The sequence below is a fragment of the Charadrius vociferus genome, unplaced genomic scaffold (genome assembly GCF_000708025.1).
Source record: "Charadrius vociferus isolate BGI_N301 unplaced genomic scaffold, ASM70802v2 scaffold505, whole genome shotgun sequence".
In the NCBI taxonomy this organism is placed as follows: Eukaryota; Metazoa; Chordata; class Aves; order Charadriiformes; family Charadriidae; genus Charadrius; species Charadrius vociferus.
In genome coordinates, this window is record NW_009648645.1 from 722,564 (window position 1) to 742,943 (window position 20,380).

Below are 20,380 nucleotides of genomic sequence, written 5' to 3' on the forward strand. Positions count from 1 at the left end.
TGTTTACAGTAAATACAAACATCTGAAAAATCTCTGAAACCTGTTTATACAAATACTAATAAATTCTTTAATATTTTGTACAACTAGAAGGTGCACAGATTGGCATTCAAGCGGTCAATGCTGGCAAACATCTGTCAGACAATAACATGATTTACTTGGATAACAATATAGTTTAAAATGCCATAAATTAAAAAATAAGTTAGTTCACATTTTTTCCCCAGCTTTTATGTACATCTTAATCTTTAATGAGATCGTGTAGCCTTCTTCAGAAGCTCGAGGTCTTTCCGTCGGTTTTTGATTGCTCTGGCACAGCCATACTCTTCCAGTTGTAAAGGGATATACTTTTCTATCTGAACGAGCCCATGCCCAGCAGGACCGGTAAACAGCTTAATCCAGGATGGCTTAAAGTTCCCTCTGAAGCCCAGAAAGGCCAAGCTTCCTGTGACAAAAACAGCTCAGTGTTACCGAACCAGCCCAGCCCATCCAAGCACAACACAGGACCGGCCGGGAAGAGAATGGCACACTCCTCTGAAATCCTTCCCCCAGATTATTCAGGACATTAATCTACTCCCAGCTGCACATGCACCTTGCAGGGAGATACTGATTTGCAATTTCCTTCTGCAATATTGAGTATTAAATGCTCTGAAATCTTAATCTGAAAACACCGCTATTGGGAGAGTTATAAAACCTGCTTTCTCAGGCAGGACTTGCACCCTGAACGGACGTGAGCTACCCCATGTGGCCTATAAAGTGATCATCCCTCAAAATACCAACAGCTTCTCATCTCCGTCTTCAAATTTTGTTAGAACAGGAAATACTAGCCTGGCACAGGAGACTGTTTAAAAATAGATTCATTGGGCGAGGCACAAAATACAGGCTTTGGGGAAAAAAGCCTGGGGCTCTTTTCCTGTAATCCACAAGCACAAAGAACTGCTAGTCACTTCTCTGCTTGCAACAAGCTTCAGACAATGCCCTTTGGGGCAACAGAAAGGGTTTTCTGCCCCATCTGCTGAAGGGATGCCCACCTGCACCCCACACCCGCCTCCACAAGGGCTGAAACGCAGCAGCCCACACCAGTGCAAACTGGCAACTATTCTCCGCCAGCTGCATCCTCTTCACACACCCCATGAGAAACCCATCACGCCAACACAAACACACAAGACCAAGGCGGTGTCAAAGAACTGTGCAAAATTTCCACCAACCGTTGCTCTGAAGATAAGGCGGTTTGGCTGTCCCCAGGGACATTAAGGCTTCTGATAAATTATTAGGAATTGCTACATCGCCTCTTGTGCTCAGTAGAACGATAGACCTGAAGCAGAAACGGTGCACAGACAGCAGATGTTATGAACACGAAGTTTTCTTAATAGTCAGCTACATGCTTTTACAGCTAGCTGGCCCCATAGTCCACTTGCTAAGAGTACTCATGCCTAAGCCATGACACCATGTCATTTCATGACACGGAAATAGTCAACCCTCTCTGAAAGCACTACCTAGAAAAGCACCTACCTAGATTTTTGTTTGTTTGTTTGTTTAAACTTACTTTTAAATTTAACTCCAAAATCACTGGAAAGTGTTATTTAAATATAGTTTAATATTTTGCATCCAAAAATCAAGTTTAGGTATTTATCCAAAATTAGAATGCTGATTTTCCGACACTAACTTTTAATCTTTCTTTAACGATAAGCAATTTTCTCCCTAGACAGGGAAAGAACTATATGATATCTTCTCACATAGTTCTTATTGTCCTTCAGCGACCTTACTGAACAAAAAGTTATTCTTGTTTTAAGCAAAGAAGTGTTATTACATGACTTTTAGTTAAAAGCAAAAAATAATTCTTTGAGGTGAAAGACAGGCAACACTGGAAAACTCCAAGCGTTCAAAATTTGAGTTGCTTTGTCTTGTCAAATAAGGCTAAATAGTCTGTGAAAATGCTCTTATGTTTCTCCTTACCCCTCAACTTAGACACGTTTTGCTCACTTTCAGTGCTCCTGCATAGACATCATTATTCAAATCCTTGTTAGAGAGTAAAGCTACAGTTTACAGGACATACTGGAAATAAATGATCATTACACGTACCTTTGTGGAATTCCAGATTTTAAATATCCATCTACACGCTTAATGTCTACTCCAGAAAATAATTTGTTTCCTGACACTGTGCCAATGCAGGCATCAACTACAACAATAAGTATACCGTTATCCTTGAAGGAAAACATAGTATCATTGACCTGAATGGAAGGAGAAAAAGAGAACTTTTTTTCTTTTTTGAAGTTAATATAAATTCAACAGCGATTCTACTGCACTCGGTGCTAACCTTCATCTAGTTTAGACACAGCAGTGTACTAATTTCATTACAAATACTTGCTTTTCCCTAGCATGTCTTCATTTTCCTCCTTGAAGGAAGGCTTTCGGTGGGACTTCTGAAATCGCATGGAAGCCTTCAGTGCCTGGCTTCTACATTTCAGGTGACTTACTACCTGCCTCAATCATTGCTCCTGCTTCAGGAAGCTAAAATTCAGATGGACTTCTTGGCAATAGTACAGTTAATCTGCCTCTGCAGCAGCCCAGTTCCAGCCCAGTTTCTTCCTACAGAGTGCTCTTACTGCTTTGGACATAGCACACACCTTCCTGTAATAGTCTGCTAAGGTTACACTGCTCACGTGCCATTTGTCTGTCTCGATAACTCCAGAGTTTTACTATTTCAACCAAGCTAACACACTGACATTGCAGAATGTAAGCCACGTACAGACGTTAAGCTTTGTGGCATGAGGACATCTGCAAATGCTACTTCAGCATCACGTGCAAGTTGCCTTCAGCATCCAAACAGAAAAGTCCAAGTACACTTTTTATAGAGTACCACATCACTAGGCTTATCAAGACTGCATCAGAACAAATACAGAAATCGCTATGGATTCTTTAGTAAATGCCATTTTGCAAGAGTTTAGCAAAGCTTAATGGCTTGAATAACATCCCATGAACTCACCAACCTGTCAGCACAAAAACAATTTCAACAACATGGATTTAACTGATAGGTTGGTTGGGGATTTTTTTTTTGGTTCTGTGGTTGGTTCCCCCGCCAGAAGTAGCCATCAATAAATGTATATCCATCCAGATTTCAACATGAATCTGGAGATTTTAAGATCTCCCTTACTGGTACAATTTCCCCTCCAGTAGGAAAGGATTTAAATACAAAATGGAGTGTTGTAGCCTCATTTTCTGAGGTTAAAACATCAGCTTTTTGAATGTTTGTGTTTTAAACTATGAATCAATCCTTTTCATTCAAGTGAAGAAAAGTGTGGTCAGCACTATGTAGAGCTGTACAACAGCTGCAATACAAACTGCTAAAAAGAAAGACAGAAGAAAACCATAAAGAATACTTACAGAAATAAATGCTTGCTGACCTCTGCTTAACTCTTTTTTACCAGATGAATAAATCTGCACAAGGAGGTAGTTTTTGTGAGGATCACTGGTGAATACCATCTGCACATCAAACGAAACACGTTAAGTATGCTTATCCATGTCTTCAACACTTTATCAGACAATCTGCAACAGACTGCCCATGCTCCAAAGCAAACGCATCAGTGGCATTATTTACGGCACTAGCAATGCTAATAAATATCATGATGTGTAGTGTAACCCATTTTATTCTTTACTTTCCATATTTTTCTCAGCTTGTACAGCTAAAATGGATAATGCAATTTCAAGTTCATGCTAACAAGCAAAGATCCAAAAAAGAAGACTGAAGGTTGGCCAACAGCATATAGATGGCCACAGCAAAGCTATCCTACCTGAGTACAGACAATACTTTAGTACAAGACATCAGGTCTACCTATGTCCCTTCTCCATAGCACTCAGTGAAAGTGAAGCAGTATTTTTCAAAGAAGAAAAACTGAAATCTTTGTGCTACAAGGGACTCCCCACCTTCTGGCATACAGGAGATTTAACAACGTGACTATCGCAAACTGGTAAGCACAGTATTCTGTGCTGAAAGACTGAAATTCTGCCTTAAAGTACACATCAACACCACCTATACAGTTCATGAAAGTTTTTGCTCATTTTATTTTACCTGAGTTGTGCCACATTTTGTACATGGTACAGTAGTTTTTACTGGCATCTGCTTTATGACGGTTGGTCCTTGGTAGTACTTTGGGTAAGCTTTTGCCATGCAGTTACTGATCCCTTTTGCTGAATCTTTGGTCACAATCTTGATCCTTTCACATCCCTGAGATGAGCAATAACTGTGACCTTCCCTATTATATTTGGCTTGAAGAAATAAAAACAGTAATCTACACAAAAGGGGGAAAAAGAATCTAGATCAATTGCTGGAAAGCTAGGTATTTATGTTAAACCTTAACAGCTATATTTCATGATTTTCACCAGCAGAGCAACTACAGTATTTACTTCTGCACCATTGTTCAAACTTTAAAAAAATACTTACAGTTTACTAGAGTTAGGAAGTCTCTACTGACACATCTAAAATTCCCAACAATTAAAGGAGACATCATTATGAATGCATATGCTTTGAAAAGAACCACCACTCCTCAAATCAGTGACTTGCAGGAAACAAAAACCAAACCGCAGTGCATAAATGTTTTCTTTGATCATAGATCTTTGCAGATACCCAGCAGTAACTGCTTAGATATTCTGCTTCACACACCAGCACTGGACAACGTAATTGTACTCTTGCAAATGCCTGGAAATGCAATATAGGGGGTAGTGGTCATTAATGTTCACAGTACATAGAGACTGGTGAGTCTATTACATATGTGACTGATAGCTCTTAAACAAAAGATATGTAAATGTCTTTTCAGAAGCTACATTATTCTTCAGATTTACTAGACAGACAAAGTAGCAGATAAGGGAACAAATGATAAATAACAGAACAAATTATAAATTAAAAATCAACATCAGCAAAACACACAAGTGATATATGTAGGACTTATTTTACTCAAAGTTGATCATATCTTAAGCCTCTTAGAAGGATCTCAGTGACCTCTGTCAAAAGTACTTTTGCAAGAGAGACTAGCACTTTTAAGTACTTTCAAGAAGGCTGAAAACAGATTAGAATTTTCAGAAACACATTCTTAAAGTGTTCTTGGACCAGAAAAATTCTTGGAAATATCTAGAATTTTCAGTTTAACAGGGCAGCACAAGTTTTCTTTGAAAACTTAGAAGTTACTTCCTGAAAGACACTGCAACATGCCAGATACCACATTTTCCCCAGGCATGGGGTAGGAAATATCTGTAGCAACTGTGGTGCTCCTGGAAAAGTATTTCAGTGACTACCACTGTATTTTGGAGATTCAAAGTCACATAAAGTATTCTGTTAAATACGTTTTTGGCTCCTTTGCAACAGCTTTCCTCTTATGCAGGTATCTAAATTAGTTGCTTTTAATACTATCAAAGCAGACATTTTAAGGTTAAACAACATCTTCTGATAGAGTCAAGTTACAAAAAGTTACCCAGTATTGTTGTCAAAGTAAAACTTCTTGTCTGATCGATTCTTTTCAAGCTCCATCATTGATGATACAGGCATGTACCGCTCTACCTTGTTCGACAGAGCAGATGACCGCCTTTGAAAGGTTTCCAACACTATAACAAAATCTGTATTTGGTTGATAACAAAGACCAACACGAATCCAGTCATTCCTGAAAACAAAATACAATGTATGATTCACGATAGGAACAGTTTAGATGACAAAATGTAGCAAACAGATCACCCAAAAACCAAGTAAAAGGAACACAAAAAACTCTCAAACCCTCAACCAGAAGATCTTCTTTCCCCCCTCTATACAAAGTGTTTCATTAAATGTGATAGTAACTTTGTTACTTTCAGAATATATTTGATTTTATACTTCAGACAGGTAGTAAGCTTATATGACAACAAAATCAAGTATGCTAAACTATTCAACTGCAATTCTGCTCCACTTCACTATTTGCACACTTTCTTCTCCAAAGGATTTGCCTTGAAGACATTGTACTGGACAAAAGTTTAACTTTAGATGCAGGTCTATTGCTTAATCTCTTGCTTTTCACACTGTAGTGTTTGCAATTACAAAAAAAAAAAAAAACAAAAAACAAAAGAACCCACAAGCTGAGATCCGGTCTTACTGACGGTTGCAAACTCTCACGTATGCTAATTCTGCAGGACATACTTCAGTATTGCCTTATGGATCAATGACATGACAGAAAGTAAACATACTTGTTGAAGTTAATGAGATAAAGATAGGTGACATTTGGAGCTTTTCCATTCCAATGTATTGTGTAGCCCTTTTGGAGCATCACTACTGGCTGGTATTGTTGAAAGACAGCTCTCTGATTAATACCTCGAAGAACCATGGGATTGGCTGGATACTCATCTCGTACGATAGTCATGGAAAGATTCTGTCCATTCCAGGTTTGGACATAAACCTGTATGATATTAAGGAGGATGAAAAAAAAAAGAGGAAAGATTTGGACATTGTGCAAAAGGAAATGAAACAGTGATGAATAATCAGTACATTATTTAGCCAAAAGGCTGGAATTTGATGTTCTGGGTTAAGCAATACACAAATATCTCCTGAAGAAGAGTACTATTGGAAAAACTTCTGTAGATTTTGCCCATTTTACAGACAAAAAATGAGGAGGAAGGGAGAAAAAAAAAAAAAATAGAATCAGCTATGGTACTTGGCCAAACTCATATAGAACAGGAACCAGAATAGGATTCAAACCTACATACTCAGAAGGTGGTATTTAACATCTCCATTTAAAAAAAAAAAAAGCAAAGCCTCTTAAAACCTATTGTGTGAAAAAAAGGACAGACAGAACTCCAGTGGAAGAAATAAATGTTTTAGCAGATAGGGCTGCAACACAGAAGTCCTGGCATGCATACATATTTGGTTTTACCTTGCAGCATCTAATACTGTACTCCCAGTTTGTGTGCTGAAGGGAACGCGATATACACAACAAGTGTAATAGGCATGTAAGTATTTTTAAAATGTCAAAGAATTTTTAAATCCAAGGATAGGTAACTTGCAGTTCTTCCACTTCCCCTGCCCCTACAAGTTGTTCATATTGTAATTTGGCCCAAACAGAAATCTCCAAGAGTACTAGCCTGTGCATAGGTGCCACTGCAAACCACTCCGCTCCATTCTGCAATATTAATGCATTTGGGGTGTTGAATCAAGTAGTTATCCATTCTGCCCACATAGGTATCCTTGTAGTCAGTCACTGAACCATCTAAGTCATGGAATATTGAGTTCTTGTCACCATCCAGGTCTCCTTCTTGAAACCAGGGACCAGGTTTTCCAAAGAAGACTTTCAAAGAAACCTGGCAACAACAATTAAAACACTTTTTTTTTTTTTCCCGCCCCCAGGCAAAGCACAGACTATCAGTTGCACATCTGCACAGACACAGGAATTTGTCAAAGCTGATTAAAACCTTATAGCAAGGACAGTGGAATCTTGCAAAACAAACATTTTGATCTTCAGTAATAGGCTCAGGCCAGCTCTTGCTTTTGAACAGTGTTAATATTTGCAACTGAAAATTCATTACTAAGGCTATACCAAACCTCACAAAAATCTCGTTTTAGCTTTACCATTAGCCATTGCAGCCACTGCTGCACTATATCCTACATCTCCCTTGGTATTATTTTTTGCTTGGGAGACAAAGGATACACCTAGGGTGACTTTCAACCAAGAGACTCTCTGGAGTAGGGATGTATGGAAAAGATGACCCAGGGCCCTTGGGTGTTTATTTTAAATACAGCAAGAAGAAAAGAAAGCCATTCCCCAAGGATAAAAGAAAACTTGTCAAAAACTTACATTTGGACCAAACTTCACAAGAGAAATGTTGTTTTTTGGTGTCATCTGCCATGGATTTTTCATCAAGAATCCAACTGCACTGGTGAATCTGTCTGGAGTTGGCACAAAATTTTTGAATGTGCACTTTGTAAGGTGAATAGGTCCATCATAAATTTGAAAGCCTCTGATTGGAAATGTCCTGTTAATGCAAGCAAATATTTATAGCATCCTCTAACAAAACCCATGATAAGCCTGAATCTGTGTCATAAACACACTTCCTCTCAGAGGAAGCAAGAATGCAACATTAAGAGAATGATTTGACGGTTAGACCTTAGTAAAGGAAATCTTGTTTCTGCACTTATAATGAGTCAAAAAATCCCCTACCTGTTTGAATTTTCCTGTTAGAAGAGCTATCACTGCCCATTCGCAAATGTGCCCCTTTCCCAATATGTGAAATACAGCAGCAGAATAATACCACCTGCTCTTTGATTATTCACGGCAACTGGGAGAAGTACCCTTAGACTGGAGGAAAGCAAATGCCACTTCTAACTTCAGTAAGGAACATCCAGGGAACTGCAGGCTGGTAAGCCTCAGCTTGATACCCAGGAAGGTGATGGAGCAGCTAATTCTGGAAACCATTTCAGGGCACACGAAGGACAAGAAAGTCATCAGGAGTCATCAGCATGGATTCACCAAGGAGCAGTCATGCTTGACCAACTTCATAAAGTTCCTGGTGGAAAATTCATAAAGTTCCTTTAGGAAAATGGCCTGGTAGCTGAGGCGAAAGCAGTGCTCGCGATCTACCTAAACTTCAGGAAGCTTTCTGACACAGTGTCCCATAAGATCCTTATGAAGTATGGGCTGATGGAAAACTAGCTGATTGGTTGGGCCCAGAGGGTGGTGGCATGAAATCTATTTGGAGGCTAGTGGTGCAACACCAAGGGTCAATACTGGGTCCAATCTTGTTTGACATCTTCATTAGTGATCCAGATGATGGGGCTGAGTATAGTCTCAGCAAGTCTGCAGAGGGCACAAAACTGTGAGAAGCAGCTGATACACTGGAGGGTCATGCTGCCATCCAGATAGACCTCGACAGGCTGGAGAAATGGGCAAACGGGAACCTCATGAAGTTCAACATGGGGAAGTGCAAAGTCCTGCACGGATGGAAGAACAACTCTATGGTCCAGTGAAAAGGACCTAAAGGTCATGGTGGAAACCAAGCTGACCATAAGCCAATGTGCCCTTGCCACAAAAGGCAAATGGTATCCCAGGCTGCACTGGGAGAAGTCTTGCCAACAGATTGAGGGAGGTGATCCTTCCCATTTATTCAGCACTGGTGAAGCCACACCTAGAGTGCTTGTCCCTAGTACAAGACAGACATGGAGCTACTGGAGAGAGTCCAACAAAGGGCCACAAAGATGATAAAGTTGCTGGAGCATCCTGCATCAGAGCAATCATTGGGAAACCTCAGATTGTTCAGCTTGGAGAAGAGAAGGCTCAAGACGGATTCTCATCTATGTATGAGAATCTCTGAAGGAAGGGTGCAAAGAGGACGGAGCGAGGCTCTTTCCAGTGGTGCCCAGTGACAGGATGAGAGGCAGTGGGCACAAGCTGAAGAACAAGTCTTATGGACAAACTTTTTCACTGTGAGGGTGACTGAGCACTGGCACAGGTTACCCATGAAGGTTGTACAGTCTCTGTCCTTGGGGATATTCTAAAGCCGTTTGAACATGGTCCTGGACAACCAGCTCTAGGTGGTCCTACTTGAGCAGGGGAGTTGGACAAGATGACCTCCGAAGGTCCCTTCCAACCTCAACTTTTTTGTGATTCTTAACTATATATGAAGTATTCAGTTTCATTACCACATTAAGTTCTTCCCTCTAAATAGTTAAGCAGCAAAAAAACAGGGCAGCCTAGACCTACCTTACCATTCTTTCCTATTCTGTGGCAAGGGTAGGACTTGGTACTACGTTAAACAAGCATCACAGCAAGCCAGATAGAAAAGCCAGGGATCATGGTCACACACTGGGATTTTTCAGACCACCTGTAGTCTCTAGTCCTAAACTGATCCCTGAAATTCTTTTACCTGAAAGCTTTTTCTTTTTCTCTTCCAGGCCCAAATTTTGTTTCATTAAAGTAGGATAACTTAAATCACTACAGAAAAGTGACCTGTGGTAACATCAGATGGAAACTGACTCACCAGAAAGGCAAGAGGGACAGAGCTGTCCACAAAGTGTTAAAATGAAAGAGACAATCACCTTTAATAGAGTCCTAGTCTCTCACAGCTCAAGCAGAAGGATGTTTATACCTGATAGAGAGAATGTTTCTTGTATTATTTCTACTTCCCTCACACAGAACATACTTACTTATTCCTAGGCAGAGTGCGCGCCTTGTTGTCTATTCCTCCAGTTCCTGCATATTTATTTTGGCCGCCTGGAAACCCATAATTCTTGCTCTCACCTATGAACAGCGACTCAGATACCTCTTGGCTGGCACCTTCATCATTTGGGAAGCTCCCATCACTATCAAAGCAATGTCAGAGATAAGCTTTTAGCCAAGACTTTTACTTTTACTTCTGTAACAGTCCTACTTCTTCTTCTGCTTCTTAGAGTTCTTCTTCTTCTGTAACACTCCTACTTCTGTCCTACTTTTACTTCTGTAACAGTCCTCCTAAAGCAGAGCAGTCTAGACTTCATTTACAATACACAGAACAATAAATTTAATCATAAACAGTATTACAGGCTGTTTGAAATGCCAGCAGAGAGCTGAGCATTAAATTTTCTATCTCTTTGTAGTGCAGCACTCTTTCTTTTACAGCCCACTTTTGCAATTCTAGAACCAGTATGTCACAACCTAAATGGCAGCAATTTTCGCTTCCTATGTATGTTACTTGACTTTTTACTAGAAAGAGACTCTGCTCCCTCTAAATGTTTATGCTTTCTTTTCCATTACTCACTTTCAACTGTTCAAGAGGAAAGTCAAAACCGCCTAAGGAATCATACAATACCAAAAATACCTAGATAAACACAGCCCTTCTGGGGAAGAGGTAGCAAATTGTTGTGTAAACCAAGCACAGGGTGAATTATAGTGCAAGCTTTAGCAGTTGTGTCAGTTCACAGCCTTTATAACATCATCTGCACCACTGCAAACAGAACTGGCCCCAAAAATGAAACTATAGCCTTACAGAAGTATACCTATTAATTTTAATAGATGGATATGTATCTTCTAAGCTTCTAGGCAAGAAAAAACAGAAGTGATTAACATAAAGTACTCACCTAGCAAATGTCAAACCTATTCCATTGTCTGCAAACCTAAAAGAAAGTTAACAGCTTCAGTCATGTTTTCTGCATTATCCTACAATAAGCTGCTGTAAGAACACATCCTGCTGTGCACTGAAGAAAGCTTGAATTTTTCTACTAATGGAGTTTAGAACCACCACACACTTAACTCTTACAAAACCCTTGCTATTTAAAAAAAAAAAATCAAATAATTTTCTATCTACTTTAAACAGGAACATGAGCGTTTCAGAGAAAACACAGAGAGTAAATTTATATTGAGGTATCTCTATCAACTTTTGGACTTTTTTATTACGTAGTTTCTTTTTGCCGTTAAATGCAGATTCTCATCTAATCACATATAAACTTGTTTCATTTAAAGTAGTGGGATGGTGTGAAAGTGGTTCAAGATATCGAGAAGTTCCTCGAGTTAAGCATCAGTCTTCTCTTATAATCCTGTTGTAATACACTTCCATAAACAAAGCTTCAGAGGAAAATTCTTAACAACATGCAGCTGTTCGCTTCCGGATACCTACCCAGAGTTCTGAATGAGGATATCCCCTCCTCTGACCCAGGCCCCATGATCATTGTTTTTGAAAGAGATTAATCTGTCAATCAGGGCAGCAACTCGGGGCTTTTCAGGGTCTGCATCTTGATGAGGTCGAAACCTGAGACAGATAAAAATCCAAAGACTCAATACAAGAATACTGTTTGTTTTACATGTGTGATATATGTTGGGCTGAGAGCCTGGAAGAGACATACTTATGCTCATCTGACGGGCAAAGTCTACTCTGCTTCATGTTTGGAATGACAGAAGCCAAAATCAGGTGCGGCTCTAGCTCTCTATTTCTAGAAAAGTATCTTCAGGGTATAATGAAGCAGGAACATAAAAAACTTCTTTTCCAGTAACTCTTCCAGGCTTTTGCTCAATCTCCCCCAGTTACTTTAGCTGCACCTAACCTTCTTTTATACCTTGCTTTTTCTTTTTGCCCTCCCCAAAGTACTCCCTCCCCACTTGTATTGCATCATTAATGAAAGTTTGATGGAGGGAACTGAAATTCCTTGGAAGGATACACAGGACTGATATGCACTAAAGAAAAAAAAAAAAAAAAAAGAAAAAAAAAGGCTGGAGGTCTGTTTAACTGCTCCTTCAAATCTTTCAAACTCTTCTGAAGTTGAGGAGTGTTCCTTCTTTGAGCACACCTGAGATATTTTTCTATTCCAACCAGACACTCTGTATTGCTACCAAGATGCTCTAGTATGGTAAGTTATGGATGAAGTCTATTTTAGACAACAGCAGAAAAGGGTCTGATTAAAAAGCTGGTGGTAGCTTTCACTTGACTACCCCCAAGATCCCAGACGAAAAGTAATAATTTTTAAAACCCTACAAAAATACATTTTGAGCGCATAAAGACATATATGCCCCTTATCCTGAACACCTTGTACTCTTATTTCGATTTGCCCCGGCCCTCCCAAGGGGACGACGGGTCAGTGTTTGTTTTTGACAGTCTCAGGCTCCTAAATTAACGTTTAAACCTCTCCAGTTCGGTTCCACGTACAATGATTAGTGGCCTCGTGTAGTTACAGAGTGCCTCATTACTTCTTTGGCTGCTGTGAAACATGAACCCCATCTTGCACACTGCGTTTCTCAGATCCTCTGTTGGTACCCTGCCAACACACTACAGGTTCTCACAGGGCATTTTGGCCCTCATATGTCCCTGTTATGACTGAGGTAATTCACAAGGGTTATACGGGTTTTCTGTCAAAACTTCGAACTAGCAAGTTCATTTCCAAATCATGAAGTGTCAAGTATCACCAAAATTAGGAACTTTTTGCATCTGCTCCTATCACTTAACTATCCTCATCCTAAACACAGGTAAATCAGAAATCCTAAACACAGGTAAATCAGAAATAAAGATAATCTTCTGAACTATATTTTCAGTCTCAACGCTTAGTCACCACAGTAAAATGTTGACAGACAGTTATCGAATATTGTCATTTGGCCACTATCTCAGGCTATTTTATTTGAAGTTCAGGACAAGACTAACCAGGCACTGTATAACCTGGAATTTTCCTACACTCTCTATTATTTTCTCTCACTTGGTAAACTAAAACTGTGGTTGACTGCACCATCTCTGCAAATAGCCTTCAGTAAAACTGTACCACTGAGCTATGATAGGAAGCATTCAGCAGTAGGAAAGGCAAGACCATGTATTATTTGGCTATATTAAGCCTTTTTCTAACAATTACTTAAAACCAAGTCATAAATCAGAAGATCAGATTTTAAAAGTAAGAATTTACTTTTAGCCGCAATTCCAGAAAAAAATTGTCAGCATGACAGTAGAGCATGTTTAAAACGATGTCTTTTAGGAGGCTGAAAACTACCCTGAGTAGGGGCTCAGAAGAAACAGCCAATGCCTTTAAAGGTGCACCATGCTCTGTTGTTCCCAAAACAGATGAACAAATACCTGAAAAGAATACTCATGACCTTACTGTTCAGACATTATTTATAAATAATTTAATAAATACTTTATAAATAAATTATAAGATTAATAATGAACAATAAATTAATATTTTATAAATAAAGTAGAAATAATTATATTGTTTTAAAAATGTAAGACCAATCTCAGAACTTCGCCATTTTTCACTCACTTGAAAGTCAATATCCTTTACCTTGCATTGTTGTCCAGACAAAGATATTCTCTGGGATCATCAACGCTAGCATTAGTTGTTTTAACACCCTTATCAATGAACAAACCAGCCTGAAACAAGGAAAGAAAATTCATAATATTCAAACCTAAAGATAGAATAAACATTAAATTTTTAAAAATTAAACTTTACATTACATTCAATACATGTATTTTCCAATACATGTACTCTTAGATCTTTCAGTTTGGCCTTAATTGGTGTATTGTCTAAGGGAAAACCAGCATCTGTCTATGATAATTTGGGTAGAGTAAAAGAATTGCCCGGGATTAAAAACAAAAAACACACAAACAGGAAAAAAGGAAAATCATTGAAGTTCATTTCAGATTTCTTTCACAACATCTATTTGAGGTTTTACACTTACTTCCAGATGCTGTTCTGGAAATCTGGATGCCAATCTTGTGGTGAGAATATTTTGAATTCACAAATGGAAAAAAACCAACCCAACCTCTGTGAAAAAATGCTTTGTATTTCACTTTAAAACTAAACTACCTCCACCACTGAAGCTGATTTTTGCCCAAGCAATAGTCAACTTGAAACTCAATAATCCAGTATCAAATAATTTACTTGAGAAAATAGACGCAGAAGGAAGCATTTGTGTTATTTAACCTGAATTACATATTCACATACCTGCAGCTACTTTCACCTCTGATCCAAATTACGATTACAACTGAGGAGTCCTACACAAGTAGATTCTCAGACCTGCTCGTGGAGCTTCCTCTTTTAACGTGGAATTTTAGAACACAAACTGCAACCCTTGTTTAAAGATAATTATGAGCCACAGACCTGAAACACTTTTTTCTTTACAATGCACTTTTGTATGCAGTATATTTTAATTCCAATTTGAAAAAATGCCCTACAGTCCCAAATACACCGTTAACACAACTTCTATAAAACAGTGCATCATTTCTTGGTATCCCAGACACTCAACTGTCAAGTAAAATCAGTTTCACTTGGTAAAAAAAAAAATAAAAAAATCCAATAGCTCCTCAACTTTATTAGGTAAACTTCAAACACAAATATTTAAAGTTAGGTGGCTTTGCACGTCATTACATTTTTTATATATATGTGTATGTGTGTACATACGCACACACACAGAGCAGCTAGATTCCAAATGAAATAATTAATTTAAAGACTTTAACTTGAGTTAGCTGAATGTGGAAAAGATACCGAAGTCACATTAATAAAACAATACTGAATGCCTGTATCTAGGCTGAGAACACCCTAACAAAAACCTCTTGCCAATGACTGGGCTCGTGAAGGCAACATGGAAACGTGCTCTCTAGTCAAGAGACTGTGCCACCATGTGCAAACACCTGAGCTCCTGTACATTAGAGACTCAGGAAAACAAGTCACAGCTATTCCAGGAAGCTATTAGATGAATCACAACTGTAATAAACTTTGATGCTTCAAGGGCCAGCTTTCTTCAGAGTGGAAAACAATGCCATAAGTAAGGGAGTAGCATCTGAAATGCTACTTCTGAGAAAATGTATTTCATTACAAGTAGTAATTGATTTTAGTTGTTTGGGCCTTATTAGGATATTAAACACAATGAATACTTGAAACGTGGCAAGAAACTACGCATTAGCTGATTATACGCCCTTCGACAATACCTAGATAGAATGACGCAGCTCAAACACAGCATGAATCCAACACCTAACCAGCTTAAAACGTAAACAGACAATTCCTAATACACAACAGTTACAAATAAAGAACTTCAATTTTTAATTTTTTTTTTATTTTTTAATGAGACAATGCATTACCTTAAAATTAGAATGAACCCTGTTGTTGTAGAAGATTCCTAGGGGTGTAAGCTCTGACTTGGTTTCAATGGCTAAACTATGAGAATCTCCTGTAGCAACCCTGTGGAACAAATACCATATTCCAGCATCCTGCAAGTAAGCAGAGAATGACATTACTTGTGAGTAAGCCTGATGCTACTATCACTGCTGGCGTCATCTAATCACAAAATAAGTGTACGCTAAGTTGAACTGGGATATTTTAAGTATGGAAGCAATTAAGAACACAGACCAAACCAATTGTGCACAATGGAATATGTTTTTTAAAAATAAAGGCTCCAAACAACTGCCCAGTGACACAGAAGGAGTTTGCAAATAAGGTTACACTCCAGTGAATAATATTCACTTAAAAAGTGTTTTGCTTCTCAGTGGAGCCATGTAACACCACACATTTAAGAACCTCTAATATTTCAAACCAGAAAAGTGTCAGAGTTAATGTCATTTTTTGCATTCAGTTACATTTCATCACACACACTTGATTTCCCTTCGTTTATTAGTAAATCTTAGCATTTACAGTAAAATACTCAAAACCCCTCCTCTCCTCCTTACTGTTAGAGTCTGACTAAGGTTTGTTCATCTCTGCTCACATCAGAATTTAATGACACAGCCAAAAAACCCACAAGAGCTTTCAGAAGAAGGGAAAAAAAAACACTTCAAGAAGTCTGGCCAGTTCACAGCACTATGCCAATAACATGCAGTAATAATTTCAGCATCTGTTCATTTTCTCCACTTCTTCAACATCCCTGCTCTTAAAGAAGCTGGATTTATCTGCTAAATAAGACCCATAAAAGTTCCCCTTTCATCCACACTGTTCACAAGAGGTGGCATTGTGACTACCTGCATAGCAGATACCTACAATCATGAAAAATTTTGCCTGACCACATCCTCTGTGCCCTTATAAAATAAAAATATCATCACATTAGGCATATTATAGGGTTAAACAGTAGCTAAAGAAACACTGCGTACTGAGTGCTCCATCTCAAGAAAAACAGTCATGATTCTCTCGTTCAAGAAACGTGGATAAAGAAATTCACTCCGGCTTAAAAGATTTCACGCATTTCACTCTGAGGATATACTCATTTTCCAAACAGTCCTGGAAATTCTGCTTCTCAGTAACATATTCCCATCCGTAATGATGACACACTTTGACATTGCTGGTGATTAACAATCCCAAAGCAAATGTGGATGTTCCATTAATAAAAATACCAAAATCTTACTTCACATATAATGAAATACAGCTCTGTGCTTGGCAGACTCAAGTAATTTTTATCCAAAACACATCTCGATGCTTGGAAAAAAGTTTCATAAACTTAAAAGCTCCTTAAGCACTTGTAAGGATCCAGAAAAACAAAAATGTTTTCCCCCCTACCCCCCTTCAGCTCAAACATAAGAAACATCTATTGCTGATACACCCTTACAATAGGGTTCATTGTGGATGAAGGAGCTGGGGAGGGCAATGGAATTATATTATTTGCTTGTGTATTGTCATATTTTAAACCAGCAAAAGCTCTACAGGGCAGATTTTGTATCAACACAGTTGAAGTATTCTGTTTCTGAAACATAATAAGCTGTAGTCCCTTTATAATAATGTGTTTACATCCATGCAAAGGAGGCATACCAGAGTGGCAAAAAATTTGTAACATACACAAATGTGACTCTGACCAGGCACATTCTGGTAACAAAAGGAAGTGACATTTACTGGGATACACTACAGAGGCAGAAAAAGACCTTGCAGGTTTTAAGCACCAGCTCAAGGAAGCTGTTTCCTTTAACTTAGCCTGCGATGCCAAAACAAGGTAAAAGAATATTGCATAAAGCAGGAAAAATGGAAAGACATTGCATTGGAAAGAGAAGAATTGGTTTGATTCGATAAGCGTGTCCAGATTCTTCCTTGTGGCAGGCAGTCAACTAGAAAGGTTTGTCAAAAAAAAAAAAAAAAACAAAAAACCAACAACACCAAACACCCCAAAAAACCCAGACCACACAAAAAGCAGAGCAAAATTTTCTAATTTTTTTTAGACTTTAGATATTTTAACTCATTTAAATATTTTGAATCCTCTTCTACTAATAAGAGTTTATTGTGTATTCTGTGCCTAAGAACAAACTGACACTCACTTATGCTCTACTTCCTGCACTGCAGCCTTTGCAACAACAACAATCTTTCCTGTTTTCTGTTCCCACTGATCTCTTTAGAAAAGTCCACTCAAAACCATGCACATCTCAGCCTCTCATTCAACGCAGAACAGACTTCAGCCCCCTCCTCCACAACATGCACTGAGTAGTTCAGCTTTACTTCCCAAGCAGCTGTGACAAGAGATTTGCACTAATGTAAGGCTCACAACAAGTAAAAACATAACAGCAGTCATTGTTGGGAAACAAATAATGAACTGGCAATAAAATTGTTTTAGCTGTTTCTTACACAACGAACATTTTTGTAGTCATTTTTCATTCCAGTGACTACAGGTATGAAGACAAACCTTGCAGAGCAGTCACACAGTAAACTCATGACAACGTACAGAAGATACAGAAGCCTTAATATGAAATGCACTAGTTCTTTGGAAATAACAGGATTTATTTCTACATACACACATTGACAGTATCGTCAGGTCTATTAACTACAAAGAAGAAGAGATCTCCTCTGTTCCAGCTAGAACAAAGATTTTTGGCATCTCTTAAAATGCACGCCTAGACAAACCCTGCATTTGTAATGCCAATATGCTGCCAAATAGAAAAAGAACATATTACTATATATATATAAAAAAAAGTATGTGCTTTTGGCAGTGTAAATGTTACAGGTTTTACAAACACCATTAGCATGAGTAGTTTGTGTTGAATTACATCCATGTGCCTCACCTGTGAACCTGCTGCTGCATTATTTATAAGATGATTGTTGGGATGAGAAATCCAGAATGTAGAAACTGCCCTGAAATATTATTCAGAAAGAAGTTATTATGGAAAAGCTCTAGCTCCTACAGAAATATCTCCCCTTCATAACAAGCACATTAGAAAAAGCTAAACTGATGTCTGAAGTCACTACTTCACATAAGAAATAAAATTCACCACCACCCCCACACATTTGGAAGTCAAAAATGTTTCTTTTTTTAGTTCCATTCACAGAGTATCTGTTGTCAGATACTCCATGCAATGATAAACTGTTTTAATAAGCTTCTACAAGAGACTAGCATTATGCAGAAAAACTAGTAGTGACAACTTGAGAACTGCATGCCTTTACACAGAAGATGCACCCTTAAAACTCTGTTGAACAAGTATCATAAGAAACAACAACCTTCCTACAAAACAACTTATTTTCTCTCTTCAATAAAATCTATTCACTAATAGATGAATAGATAAACACTTCCTTTTTTTTTTTTTTTTAATACCACTACTATGTGAACTACATTTAAGGTGTCTGCGTTCATTAAATTATACATAAAAATCTTCCCATCTGTATATTGTCAAGAGATCATCAGTAGTTTAACTGCTGCAGCTGGTTTGGTTTGACTTTTTCACCGTAAAATACTCACATGCAGTCTGTGGTTGGCACTGGGACATAACTTCCATACACTTTATCCCTAATACCAATACACATGCTGCTGTTTCTATCTGTAGGAAGAAGAGTGCCTGGTTTCGTGACTAGCCCAAGGTTGTGGAAAAAAGTATTCCTCTGCTCAATGCCGTCTTCTGTGAAGAAACAGTGACCTAGTGTGTCATAGCCAATGGTGTCCTTTATCTGCAGAAATACAAGTTCATTATGTCAGTAGCAATAGCATTTACTGAGATTTATTTGACAAGTACCATTTAGCTTTACTATCTTGGCACAGCTGCAGAGTGAAGCTTCAGTATCAGCAGTTCAGATGATTCAAGCATACAGTTTTATTTATCCCTTACAAACACACTACTATGTCTGAAGAGCTTAGCTGCCTGGAAGAATCTGAAAAAACAGAATGGTGAGATCTGCTAAAAATAAGATACTGTTCGCACTTGTTCATTTACTTATTGCAATTAAAAAAACCACCATTGCTAAGCACTAAACTTGCAGAAAGGCGGGGACCATTTTTGCTCTAAATGCTTTTTATAACATTTATTTTAACACAGCGGGTTTTACTTTCCTTGCACCTACCAGCAAGCCACTAGTCGCGTGAACAGTCACACATCTGGAAAAACAGTGATGAATGGAAAGACCTTCCAGGTAAGTCTGGTAACTATAACCTCCTTTTTCATCCACATCCCCACAAAGGTGAAAGTGAACAGGGTAACTTCCAATCTGCTGCTGGCCCATTTGCTTCAATTCCACATAGGAAAGATGAACAGACGTAAAATTCTTCAAGATCTAAAAACAGAATGAGAAGTCCAGAATGAAAAAACTACTATTTGCTTTTTAAGCAATGGAAATTTAAGTTAATACATCATCTATACCAGATGTACAGAAGTTAGGTGTACACAGTTACAACAGGCCAACACAATAAACAATCTTTACTGTCTTGCTCTATATCTTGCCTTACAAAACAGTATCCTTCATAAATAAGTTTAAAAGCTGAATCTCCACGTGGCTAAAACAGATCAATTTTCGCCAGACATGTTTCCACACTTCACTGTTTCATAGTTACCAGTTGCCATGTTAAATATTCTTCACGTATAACCATGTACTGTCGAAATAAACAAAAGTCACCCACACCAGGGCTGGATACACCGAAGCCATACCTCCGTAGCACACCTGGGACAGTCTTAGTTGAATAACACCACAGAATAATACAGATTCAAAAGGAACCCATTGACATACCCAGTCCAATCACCTGCTCAGCACAAGGTCAGCTTAAAGACA

General features: G+C 38.4%; 1 protein-coding gene across 2 annotated transcripts in view; it reads right to left on the minus strand.

The window, feature by feature from the left end:
- Window positions 1-242: 242 nt before the first annotated feature.
- Window positions 243-20,380, minus strand: part of TMEM2 (transmembrane protein 2) — a 35,741-nt gene continuing 15,603 nt past the window's right edge. For both annotated transcript variants that reach the window (XM_009886397.1, XM_009886396.1), the window contains 17 exons: window positions 19,679-19,888; window positions 19,083-19,288; window positions 18,412-18,481; window positions 15,523-15,651; window positions 13,727-13,815; window positions 11,590-11,721; window positions 11,054-11,089; window positions 10,145-10,300; window positions 7,800-7,977; window positions 7,090-7,305; window positions 6,199-6,407; window positions 5,460-5,645; window positions 4,064-4,283; window positions 3,379-3,477; window positions 2,077-2,225; window positions 1,203-1,309; window positions 243-439 (listed from right to left, as the gene is read on the minus strand). In XM_009886397.1, the coding sequence (XP_009884699.1) occupies window positions 243-439; window positions 1,203-1,309; window positions 2,077-2,225; window positions 3,379-3,477; window positions 4,064-4,283; window positions 5,460-5,645; window positions 6,199-6,407; window positions 7,090-7,305; window positions 7,800-7,977; window positions 10,145-10,300; window positions 11,054-11,089; window positions 11,590-11,721; window positions 13,727-13,815; window positions 15,523-15,651; window positions 18,412-18,481; window positions 19,083-19,288; window positions 19,679-19,888 (2,589 nt within the window). The remainder of the gene's footprint in view (window positions 440-1,202; window positions 1,310-2,076; window positions 2,226-3,378; window positions 3,478-4,063; window positions 4,284-5,459; window positions 5,646-6,198; window positions 6,408-7,089; window positions 7,306-7,799; window positions 7,978-10,144; window positions 10,301-11,053; window positions 11,090-11,589; window positions 11,722-13,726; window positions 13,816-15,522; window positions 15,652-18,411; window positions 18,482-19,082; window positions 19,289-19,678; window positions 19,889-20,380) is intronic.